Raw genomic sequence first — 12,791 nt, forward strand, 5'->3', positions numbered from 1 at the left:
TGGATAAATAAAGGTGAAATAAAATAAATAAAAAAGATTTGAAAAATACTAAACCTCCCTTTGACTGAAATTGAAAAAGCATTACTCTCCATCATTTCCCCCCAGGTAACCATTCTGTGCATTTCAATCTGTCCCTTATAATCATAAGATAATACAACAGGAAGAGGAACATTAGAGTGTATTGTAGTTTTTACCAATGCATTTATCACTGATTGGTTTAGGCTACAAACACCAACATAAACCCCCAGAGCAGTGAAGCAGTATTTTTGAGTCTAAAAGGTTTTGTCAATATTTTGAATGTAGTCTTCTGATTTACAGATTGATATGGGACCAGACCAGTCCTCTTCAGGATTGTGAGACCTCCACTCTGAGAGTTATAATGAGTTATCATCAGATTGATATGGGACCAGACCAGTCCTCTTCAGGATTGTGAGACCTCCACTCTGAGAGTTATAATGAGTTATCATCAGGTGGCTAAGGGTGGAGCCATCCCTAAAGAAAGACATAAGGATCTTGATGAGACCATGGACCCTGATATGAAGAGGTGGGTGTGTCCAATAGCATGTGTAGCAATTCTCATGATGTCTGTTTCCATTGCAGTTATCAGGATGACAGTTGATTATATAGTAATTACTGGCATTATAAGCAAGGTTTAGTACCAGATTACATTTTAATTTTGTAGGTTTCATTTTTAACTGTATGCAGTCTCCAGTGATAAAATGGTGGATCTCAGTTTCCCCCCATTTAACCCCTTCAGTATGCCTAAACACTGCAGTATTTCATTTCCATTAAAGTAGTACTCAGTGTTCCCCATATCACTATTAGGAAGTTTTTAGAAGCTAAAGCTTAAATCTACTCTGTTTACAGTGTCCATGTGCATAAAACAGACTTTCCTACACCCAGCTGGGAGTCCACTAGAATACTGGAGAGTGACGGAGAACTAAGGTGTTCTAATTATAATTTGTTGTGTATCTTATTTTCTTGATTACCTCACAATTCACACTTAAGTCGCAGTTCAATGTTTTTTTCAATTGTTGTAATAGAATAACAGAGAAGAATTGGGAATAAATTAAAATGCTTTATACTGAAATACGTTTAGTAATTCCTTAATTAGTAATAATATAATCCTACTTAGTAATTGATTACTTACTATATAATATACTATCTGTAATGAACGGTAAACCAATACAACACGTGCAGTGTTGTATGACCCATGTGTATAACAAAGACATCACATATGTTTCCTGTCAGTTTGATTGAATATACAGTATTTTACTGTTTGCAGGATCCATATGGAGAGACCAGAGTCACCAGCCCCCAGTTACCTATCAATGAAGAGTCACCAATCTATGGAAACACCTAATTCTTTCAAGGAAGGAGACTTTACTCAAAAAGAGATGTAAGACATTTATTTTCAAACTTTATAAATGTTGATCTCAATATGAATTAATTTCTTGACTTTTCCACCAGACATATGGTAGGTCTAATAACAATGATACAAGGTGTAGTTGAGTTACCATGGCGTTAGCACTTTCAGAACTATTCCATTGGTTCCATTATATGGGAAACTGAATAAAGTGCAGGCAGCTCAAATATTTGAAGTATTTGACAATGTATATTATTCATCCCTCAACGTTTTGAGGGACTTCCATTCCATCATGTATATTATTCATCCCTCAACGTTTTGAGGGACTTCCATTCCATCATGTATATTATTCATCCCTCAACGTTTTGAGGGACTTCCATTCCATCATGTATATTATTCATCCCTCAACGTTTTGAGGGACTTCCATTCCATCATGTATATTATTCATCCCTCAACGTTTTGAGGGACTTCCATTCCATCATGTATATTATTCATCCCTCAACGTTTTGAGGGACTTCCATTCCATCATGTATATTATTCATCCCTCAACGTTTTGAGGGACTTCCATTCCATCATGTATATTATTCATCCCTCAACGTTTTGAGGGACTTCCATTCCATCATGTATATTATTCATCCCTCAACGTTTTGAGGGACTTCCATTCCATCATGTATATTATTCATCCCTCAACGTTTTGAGGGACTTCCATTCCATCATGTATATTATTCATCCCTCAACGTTTTGAGGGACTTCCATCCCTCAACGTTTTGAATTAGTGTAACTTATAGGATCCATCTGGAGAGAGCAGAGCCACCATCTCAGAGTTATGTATTACTGTACTTGTAGGGTCCATCTGGAGAGAGCAGAGTCACCATCTCAGAGTTATGTATTACTGTACTTGTAGGGTCCATCTGGAGAGAGCAGAGTCACCATCTCAGAGTTATGTATTACTGTACTTGTAGGGTCCATCTGGAGAGAGCAGAGTCTCCATCTCAGAGTTATGTATTACTGTACTTGTAGGGTCCATCTGGAGAGAGCAGAGTCACCATCTCAGAGTTATGTATTACTGTACTTGTAGGGTCCATCTGGAGAGAGCAGAGTCACCATCTCAGAGTTGTGTATTACTGTACTTGTAGGGTCCATCTGGAGAGAGCAGAGTCACCATCTCAGAGTTGTGTATTACTGTACTTGTAGGGTCCATCTGGAGAGAGCAGAGTCACCATCCCAGAGTTGTGTATCACTGTACTTGTAGGGTCCATCTGGAGAGAGCAGAGTCACCATCTCAGAGTTATGTATTACTGTACTTGTAGGGTCCATCTGGAGAGAGCAGAGTCACCATCCCAGAGTTGTGTATCACTATACTTGTAGGGTCCATCTGGAGAGAGCAGAGTCACCATCTCAGAGTTATGTATTACTGTACTTGTAGGGTCCATCTGGAGAGAGCAGAGTCACCATCTCAGAGTTATGTATCACTATACTTGTAGGGTCCATCTGGAGAGAGCAGAGTCACCATCTCAGAGTTATGTATTACTGTACTTGTAGGGTCCATCTGGAGAGAGCAGAGTCACCATCCCAGAGTTGTGTATCACTATACTTGTAGGGTCCATCTGGAGAGAGCAGAGTCACCATCTCAGAGTTATGTATTACTGTACTTGTAGGGTCCATCTGGAGAGAGCAGAGTCTCCATCTCAGAGTTGTGTATTACTGTACTTGTAGGGTCCATCTGGAGAGAGCAGAGTCTCCATCTCAGAGTTGTGTATTACTGTACTTGTAGGGTCCATCTGGAGAGAGCAGAGTCACCATCCCAGAGTTGTGTATCAGAGAAGACTCACCAATCAATAGATCCTCCTGTCTCTTTCAAGGAGGAAACCTCTACTCAACAAGAAGAGTGAGATCATACACTGTGCTCTTCCACATCCTTATCCAGTAGTTGTGAGGATGACTAATAAAATAATCTGAATATTATGTTGTCATATGGCTACTACTCATGTAATACTTCTCATTTCATTATTTTGTAAACAGCTTTTACTTTTATGTCATTATGTTGTTTCTTCATCTTCCACTGAACAGCATCCGACCAGGAGAGGTGGTATGTGATGTATGTGAGGTCAAAGCTGTGAAGTCCTGTCAGACCTGCACTCAGTCCTACTGTGAGACCCACGTTAGGAAGCACTACACAGTACCTAAACTACAGAGACACACCCTGGTGGATGTGACTGGAGACCTGTTCAGAGACACCCTGTATAGAGGAGACGCCCTGTATAGAGGAGACGCCCTGTATAGAGGAGACCCCCTGTATAGAGGAGACCCCCTGTATAGAGGAGACCCCCTGTATAGAGGAGACCCCCTGTATAGAGGAGATGCCCTGTATAGAGGAGATGCCCTGTATAGAGGAGACCCCCTGTATAGAGGAGACCCCCTGTATAGAGGAGACCCCCTGTATAGAGGAGACCCCCTGTATAGAGGAGATTCCCTGTATAGAGGAGACCCCCTGTATAGAGGAGACCCCCTGTATAGAGGAGACCCCCTGTATAGAGGAGACCCCCTGTATAGAGGAGACACCCTGTATAGAGGAGACACCCTGTATAGAGGAGACACCCTGTATAGAGGAGACACCCTGCATAGAGGAGACTCCCTGTATAAAGAAGACCTGCAGCAGAGACTCTGCCAGGAACACCACAGAGCTCTGGAGGTGTTCTGCAGGACAGACCAGGAGCTGATCTGCAGTCTGTGTGTAGTAACAGAACACAAAGGACATGATACAGTCTATGATGAGATAAAACAAGCAGGAAGACAGGTACGTTTTGTTCTCTTAAAATATGCTGATCTCGTGTTGTCAGATTTTCTATAGTTTTGCTTGCAAAGTCAGTGTTTTCGAATGAAAACTTGTCATGTAAACTATGTGCAAGTACATTAGTTCCATTTTCTTACTGATTCTTGTTCTATTATGATACCAGGTACCAGACGAAGAACACAACCAGAGACTGACTTTAATTGAAGGTATGTTCAAACCTTTACTGTATCAGCATGCGGTTTCATTATTAATAAAAAACAAATGACTCACCAAAGTTATTGACATTTGTCAAAGTTGTTAAAGGGGCAATCTGCAGTTCAAACAATAACAAAGGGTCACCCCATCACTGTTTATGTCAAAGACTGAGGGATGGGCCTGGAGACAGAGCTTTGTGTGCAAGGATTGATCATTCATGATATCAACATTGTAGTTTTAACTCTGTTTTGAGGCTAAAGTGTTTGTTTACAATATATATTGTTTACAAAAAATGGCATAACAGACAGGTTCTGGATAGGGCAGTGCCAATAGAGACCTGAACTGGGTACTGGACCATGGACACACCACACAGATACAAAAATATAACTACTTTTATTACTATAATAGATGAAAATGCATACAATAAGGCTCGGGCAAGACTGCTCTCAGAATGCAATACACAAAATGGCGGCATTAGCTTTGCAGGAGACCAAAACCACTCAATAGTTAGTACATGAAGGCACAACAAATCACTCAAGTAAAGCACAGCAAACTTAGGTTCAAAGGCGGTGTTTAGACAGGCAGCCCAATTTAGATATTTTTTTACACATTTTACACATTGGTCTTTGTTCCTTGGTCAAACGATCTTTTCACAGCTCTTTTTCAGAGCTGATCTGATTGGTCAAAAGAGCAATTAGTGAAAAAACATCAACATTGGTCTGCCTGTCTAAATAATGCCAAAGTGATTTACATTGCAAACTTGGTTTCATTGTGAGATACACAGCAAACGTAGATTATGAATTGAAAGACTACTCTTTACCACCAAAGTTCAGCTAAATGCCAAGCTCTTTAGAGCTTGGGACTATTTTTTCAACATTTTGTTAAAAATCGTGCAAAATTTCAAAGTCCTGCTACTCATGCCAGGAATATAGTATATGCATATGATTAGTATGTGTGGATAGAAAACCCTCTGAAGGTTCTACAACTGGTTAAACCATGTCTGTGACTATAACAGGACGTGTTTAACATGCGAAACTCCAAGGAAAACTGTTCACCCCCCAAAAAAAGAGAGTTGGCTGTATTGTCTATGGCCTGCGAAAATGTATACCTTCCAGTTTACAAGTCCTACAGCTTCCACACGCTGTCTCCAGTCTTGGCAATTTCCTTGAAGTTGTTCCTTGGTCAAACGAAGAAGAGACACTTGATTTCATCCGGTCCACGACAGGATGTTTTGGAAGAGAGTATTACCTACCATCCTTTCAAGACGTGAAGCTATTGAATACACATCGCCCCGCGATCAATTTGATCGATTATTAACGTTTACTAATACCTAAAGTTGGATTACAAAAGTAGTTTGAAGTGTTTTGCCAAAGTTTTAGGCAACTTTGTTCATTTAAAAAAATGACGTTGCATTATGTAAAGAAGTTTTTTCCTGGATCAGACGGGCTACATAAATGGACATTTTGGGTATACATGGACGGATTTAATCGGAAAAAAGACCCAATTGTGACTATGGGACATATAGGAGTGCCAACAAAGAAGCTCGTCAAAGGTAATGAATGTTTTATATTTTATTTCTGAGTTTTGTGTAGCGTCGGCTATGCTAATTATTTTGTTTACGTCCCCTTCAGGTATTTCGGGGTGTTGCATGCTATCAGATAATAGCTTCTCATGCTTTCGCCGAAAAGCATTTTAAAAATCTGACTTGTTGGCTAGATTCACAACGAGTGTAGCTTTAATTCAGTACCTTACATGTGTGTTTTAATGAAAGTTTGAGTTTTCGTGAGTACTATTAGCATTTGGCGTTGCGCATTTCCATTTCCTGTTGGCTAGGTGGGACGCAGACGTCTCACTTATCCCTAACGGGTTAAAGCAATAAAGACAACCCGATTTACAGGGTCCAATGCAGCCATTTCTATCTCAATTTCAAATCATTTCTGGGTAACAATTAGGTGCCTTACTGTGATTGTTTTCAATTCAGTTATTATTATTTTTTTAAATTGCTTCTTAGCAAAGAGCAATTTCTCAAGCAAGAATTTTGCGAGGAATTTCTGATAGTGGTTAGAGTGGGGAGGGGAAAACTGAAAACTACCTGCTATTGGCAGAGAGGTTTAGAACTCTTGTTGGTCTATTGACTAGTAATGTTACGTTTGATACCGGAGGCATGCGTCGAAATCGCTAAGCAGTGTGCCGATGCCTGTATCACTTTGATCACGTGCTTCTGATAAATGACGCCCGTAGCTTTGTTTCGTCGAATGACCACCTGAATGGTTGAACCGAAGATCAAAAAGGTTATGCTGCCCATGCAATACGGTGTGTGAGACGTCATCTATAATAATTTGGCTGCTCTAAATGATTTTGACCAGCAGGTGCCACTAGTGTACACTGTTGATCAAAGCTTTGAGTAAATAACCTATTTGACACAATAGTCTGGAAAGCCTTAACTACCAGTTAAAGCGAGGCGTCCCTCTCAGGGCCCCCCCCCCCCCCGTTCAGCTGAAACGGTGGCGCAGGCAATGCAAAAATATTCGTAGAAATATTTAACCTCCACACATTAACAAGTCCAATACCTAAAATGAAAGAAACACCTTGTTCATCTACCCAGCATGTCAGATTTTTTAAATGTTTTACGGCGAAAACACAGCACATAGACCACCACCGAAACAAAGACAAGAGGCAGCCATTTTGTCCCAGAAAATATAAAATTATAAAAGCAGGATTAAAAAATAAATCATTAACCTTTTGAAAATCTTCATCAGATGACAGTCATAAGACATGTTACACAGTACATTTATGTTTTGTTCAATAATATGCATTTTATATCCATAAATCACGGTTTACATTGACGCCATGTTCATAAAATTATCAAAAATGTCCGGAGAAATTATGGAAAGCTACGCCAGATAACAAAAATACTCATCATAAACTTTGACTAAAGATACATGTTTTACATATAGTTAGAAAGATACACTGGTTCTGAATGCAACCGCTGTGTCAGATTTGTTTTTAACGTTACAGAATTAGTTGACTATGCAATAACCTGAGACGGCGCTCAGACGTAAGCAATATGTCTCCGCTATGTTGGAGTCAACAGAAATACAAAATTACAACATAAATATTCCCTTACCTTTGATGGTCTTCGATCAGAATGTAGTGGAAGGAGTCATACTTACCCAATACATCGTTTTGTTTCAGTTCGTGTGTCCTTATAGTAGCATCTGCTACAACTTTCAGCTGAAATGCACCCAAAAATGACTTCTGGTCCCGAACAGTTGTGCATCAAAACTTCAAAATTACATATTATACGTCGACTAAACTGGGCAAACTAAGTGCAGAATCAAGCTTTAGGTTGTTATAAACGTACAAAACAATTCTCAATTCAACCGGACAATCGTACTTCTTCTCAGGCAAGCTGGAACAGAGGAAGGTCTGTGTCCAATTCGCACCCTAATGCACATGTATTTTCTTGCGACACCCACTCTTTTGCCTCCCAAAGGGTCATAGCTCGCGGGATTTGCACAATTAAACGCTCTACTGAATGAGGACATCTAGTGGAAGACATAGAAAGTGTCTCCAGATCCATAGCTGGTTGGGAAGGGGAGGGGCGATGACGTCAAAGTTGCCCCAACTTTCAGGATTCCAAAACTAGTTTGGGAGATTGCCTGCCCTGTGAGTTCTGCAATCTTACAGGCATAATTCAAACGGTTTTAGAAGCTTTAGAGTGTTTTCTATCCAATAATAATTATTATATGCATATATTAGCAATTTTGGACAGATTTTTATTCAGTTTACTATGGGCACGCAATTCATCCAAAGGGGGCAGTATTATGCCTAGCCTTAACAAGTTGCGACGAGCAATCTCGTATCCGGGATCCTATTTATAGCCTCAAGCTCATTACCATAACGCAACGTTAACTATTCATGAAAATCGCAAATAAATATATTTGCTCTCAGCTTTGCCTTTTGTTAAAACACTGTCATCTCAGATTTTCAAAATATGCTTTTGAACCATAGCTAAACAAGCATTTGTGTAAGAGTATTGATAGCTAGCATAGCATTAAGCCTAGCATTCAGCATGCAACATTTTCACAAATACAAGAAAAGCATTCAAATAAAATAATTTACCTTTGAAGAACTTCAGATGTTTTCAATGAGGAGACTCTCAGTTAGATAGCAAATGTTCAGTTTTTCCAAAAAGATTTTTTGTGTAGGAGAAATCGCTCCGTTTTGTTCATCACGTTTGGCTACGAAAAAAACCTGTATCCAGGACTGTAATTATAGCCGCAAGCTCATTAGCATAATGCAACGTTAACTATTCATGAAAATCACAAATGAAATGAAATAAATATATTAGCTCTCAAGCTTAGCCTTTTGTTAACAACACTGTCATCTCATATTTTCAAAATATGCTTTTGAACCATAGCTACACAAGCATTGGTGTAAGAGTATTGATAGCTAGCATAGCATTAAGCCTAGCATTCAGCATGCAACATTTTCACAAAAACAAGAAAAGCATTCAAATAAAATAATTTACCTTTGAAGAACTTCAGATGTTTTAGTTAGATAGCAAATGTTCAGTTTTTCCAAAAAGATTATTGCTGTAGGACAAATTGTTCCGTTTTGTTCATCACGTTTGGGTAAGAAAAAAAATGAAAATTAAGTCATTACAACGCAAACTTTTTTCCAAATTAACTCCATAATATCGACAGAAATATGGCAAACGTTGTTTAGAATCAATCCTCAAGGTGTTTTTCACATATCTATCGATGATAAATCATTCATGGCAGTTGACTTTCTCCTCTGAAGAAAATGGAAATTCGCATGGAGCTGGAGATTACACAATAATTTCGACGGAGGACACCGGGCGGACACCTGGTAAATGTAGTCTCTTATGGTCAATCTTCCAATGATATACCTACAAATACGTCACAATGCTGCAGACACCTTGGGGAAACAACAGAAAGTGCAGGCTCATTCCTGGCGCATTCACAGCCATATAAGGAGACATTGGAACACAGGGCATTAAAAATCTGGACCATTTCCTATATGAAATTTCATCTTGGTTTCGCCTGTAGCATTAGTTCTGGGGCACTCACAGATAATATCTTTGCAGTTTGGGAAACGTCAGAGTTTTTTCTTTCCAAAGCTGTCAATTACATGCATAGTCGAGCATCTTTTCGTGACAAAATATCTTGTTTAAAACGGGAACGTTTTTTATCCAAAAATTAAAAGAGCGCCCCCTATCTCGAAGAAGTTAAAAAAAGGTCAAATCAAACTTGAATTCAGATAAACTGTAAATCCCTTGAGCTACTCCAAAGGGAATTATTATGAGATGTGATATGGTAGATATATGGTATGTTTTGGTTGGTTAAATTTGGAGGAATCAGTAGAACTTTACATTACAGCATGACTTTTTCTATTAAATATGTTTTCTATTAAATATGACCTATAATTAATTACCATATTAGGGATATAATTAAACATTTTGGGAGGGAAAATGTAAGTATTTAAAAAATATATATTATCTATTTCACATTATTACATTAAGATGTAATGCGGGAACATAGACTATTTATTGCCCTACCTCCCTTATCTTACCTCATTTGCACTCACTGTAAATAGACTTCTCTTTTTTCTACTGTATTATTGACTGTATGCTTGTTTATTCCGTATGTGTCGAACTGCTGTGCTTTATCTTGGCCATGTTGCAGACGTAAATGAGAACATGTTCTCAACTAGCCTACCTGGTTAAATAAAGGTGAAATAAAAAATAAAATAAATATAAACAATGTGCTGTGAACCCTCTGCCAGAAGAAGATCCAGTTACCCCGACTACACAAGTGCCTCCCTTCCCTGGGAAGTTGGCCGGGAAAAGGTTGCAGCATTTTCAGTGTAAGGATTTATTACTATGTTTGGCGACTTACTCTTCAGTACATTTTACATTACTCTTCCATATGTATTTTGTAGCTGCCTAAAAATGTGTTATTAAAAGGGTCTTTAAGGGTTTTTCACCTATTGCGGATTACAGCTTCAAAGTACTTTCCAGTGTTTCCAGTTTTCTATGAAATATGACCTGTAATTAATTACAAAATGAGGGACATAATTAAACATTTTTGGAGGGGAAACTAAGTATTAAATAAAACAATTATCTGCTGTTTTTTTCACATGATTACATTAAGATGTAATGCGGGAACATACATGTAACTTCCAAAATAATGGAAACACTATTGAGATTCAAAAACATACATTCTACACCGGAGTGGAGCTGCTCAGAACACCCAGAACCATCCTGTTGTCCCCCAAGGTTTTAGAATATGAACTTTTAAAAGTCAGATTTTCACTGGACAGTTACTTTAAAGCTCCTCATACCAGTTCCTTTCATTGCCCTTACACTTCACGTCTGATCAATGACTTAAATGTACATTTTAAATGTCAAAACTCTAAAAAATATTCAAGTTGACACATGTAATGGAAATATACCAAACTTGTACAGTGGGGCAAAAAAGTATTTAGTCAGCCACCAATTGTGAAAGTTCTCCCACTTAAAAATATTAGAGAGGCCTGTAATTTTCATCATAGGTACACTTCAACTATGACAGACAAAAGGATACGTTTTTTTTCTCCAGAAAATCACATTGTAGTATTTTTATGAATTTATTTGCAAATTATGGTGGAAAATACGTATTTGGTCACTTACAAACAAGCAAGATTTCTGGCTCTCACAGACCTGTAACTTCTTCTTTAAGAAGCCCCTCTGTCCCCCACTCGTTGCCTGTATTAATGGCACTTGTTTGAACTTGTTATCAGTATAAAAGACACCTGTCCACAACCTCAAACAGTCACACTCCAAACTCCACTATGGCCAAGACCAAAGAGCTGACAAAGGACACCAGAAACAAAATTGTAGACCTGCACCAGGCTGGGAAGACTGAATCTGCAATAGGTAAGCAGCTTGGTTTGAAGAAATCAACTGTGGGAGCAATTATTAGGAAATGGAAGACATACAAGCCCACTGATAATCTCCCTCGATCTGGGGCTCCATGCAAGATCTCCCCCCGTGGGGTTAAAATGATCACAAGAACAGTGAGCAAAAATCCCAGAACCACATGGGGGGGACCTAGTGAATGACCTGCAGAGAGCTGGGACCAAAGTAACAAAGCCTACCATCAGTAATACACTACACCGCCAGGGACTCAAATCCTGCAGTGCCAGACGTGTCCCCCTGCTTAAGCCAGTACATGTCCAGGCCCGTCTGAAGTTTGCTAGAGAGCATTTGGATGATCCAGAAGAAAATTGGGAGAATGTCATATGGTCAGATGAAACCAAAATATAACTTTTTGGTAAAAACTCAACTCTTCGTGTTTGGAGGACAAAGAATGCTGAGTTTCATCCAAAGAACACGATACCTACTGTGAGACATGGGGGTGGAAACATCATGCTTTGGGGCTGTTTTTCTGCAAAGGGACCAGGACGACTGATCCGTGTAAAGGAAAGAATGAATGGGGCCATGTATCGTGGGATTTTGAGTGAAAACCTCCTTCCATCAGCAAGGGCATTGAAGATGAAACGTGGCTGGGTCTTTCAGCATGACAATGATCCCAAACACACCGCCCGGGCAACGAAGGAGTGGCTTCGTAAGAAGCATTTCAAGGTCCTGGAGTGGCCTTTCCAGTCTCCAGATCTCAACCCCATAGAAAATCTTTGGAGGGAGTTGAAAGTCCATGTTGCCCAGGAACATCCCCAAACCATCACTGCTCTAGAGAAGATCTGCATGGAGGAATGTGCCAAAATACCAGCAACAGTGTGTGAAAACCTTGTGAAGACTTACAGAAAACGTTTGACCTCTGTCATTGCCAACAAAGGGTATATAACAAAGTGTTGAGAAACTTTTGTTGTTGACCAAATACTTATTTTCCACCAAAATTTGCAAATAAATTAATTAAAAAACTACAATGTGATTTTCTGGATTTTTTTTCTCATTTTGTCTGTCATAGTTGAAGTGTACCTATGATGAAAATTACAGGCCTCTCTCATCTTTTAATTGGGAGAACTTGCACAATTGGTGGCTGACTAAATACTTTTTTTTTGCCCCACTGTATATTCATTATATAATTGTAGTCTCCACGAGTATATGTTTAACTGGGTGTGTGGGTGATATAACAGAGGTGGATTATACATTTCATACTAATACACATATTTTTACTGTATCTGATCTTACTGCATCTCCCTTCTGCTTCTGAGATTCTGACCTTATTAAAGTACTATATCTCTCCCTTAATTCCAGGCCCATCTGAGGTGTTAGGTGAACGCGTTGTCAAGAAGGATGAGGCATATAGGGTAATAGACACATTTACATGATTTCTGTCCTCAGTGGTCATGCTGATCATGTTCCTGTAATATGATATGTTTCATTTCAAGCTCAAAGCTAAATGTCTC

At 39.0% G+C, this 12,791-nt stretch overlaps 1 protein-coding gene across 10 annotated transcripts in view; it reads left to right on the top strand.

Moving 5' to 3' along the window:
* LOC124021722 (interferon-induced very large GTPase 1-like) overlaps positions 1–12,791 on the top strand; it is a 66,291-nt gene that overhangs the window by 14,227 nt on the left and 39,273 nt on the right. For 7 of the 10 annotated variants that reach the window (XM_046336834.1, XM_046336838.1, XM_046336843.1 and 4 more), the window contains exons 2-9: positions 319–544; positions 868–945; positions 1,286–1,399; positions 3,141–3,254; positions 3,437–4,163; positions 4,324–4,366; positions 10,167–10,247; positions 12,640–12,692. In XM_046336834.1, the coding sequence (XP_046192790.1) occupies positions 456–544; positions 868–945; positions 1,286–1,399; positions 3,141–3,254; positions 3,437–4,163; positions 4,324–4,366; positions 10,167–10,247; positions 12,640–12,692 (1,299 nt within the window). In that variant the 5' untranslated portion in view covers positions 319–455. The remainder of the gene's footprint in view (positions 1–318; positions 545–867; positions 946–1,285; positions 1,400–3,140; positions 3,255–3,436; positions 4,164–4,323; positions 4,367–10,166; positions 10,248–12,639; positions 12,693–12,791) is intronic. The other 3 variants (XM_046336836.1, XM_046336835.1, XM_046336841.1) reach the window with 3 other exon arrangements.

Source organism: Oncorhynchus gorbuscha, unplaced genomic scaffold, assembly GCF_021184085.1.
Source record: "Oncorhynchus gorbuscha isolate QuinsamMale2020 ecotype Even-year unplaced genomic scaffold, OgorEven_v1.0 Un_scaffold_1182, whole genome shotgun sequence".
Taxonomy (NCBI): domain Eukaryota; kingdom Metazoa; phylum Chordata; class Actinopteri; order Salmoniformes; family Salmonidae; genus Oncorhynchus; species Oncorhynchus gorbuscha.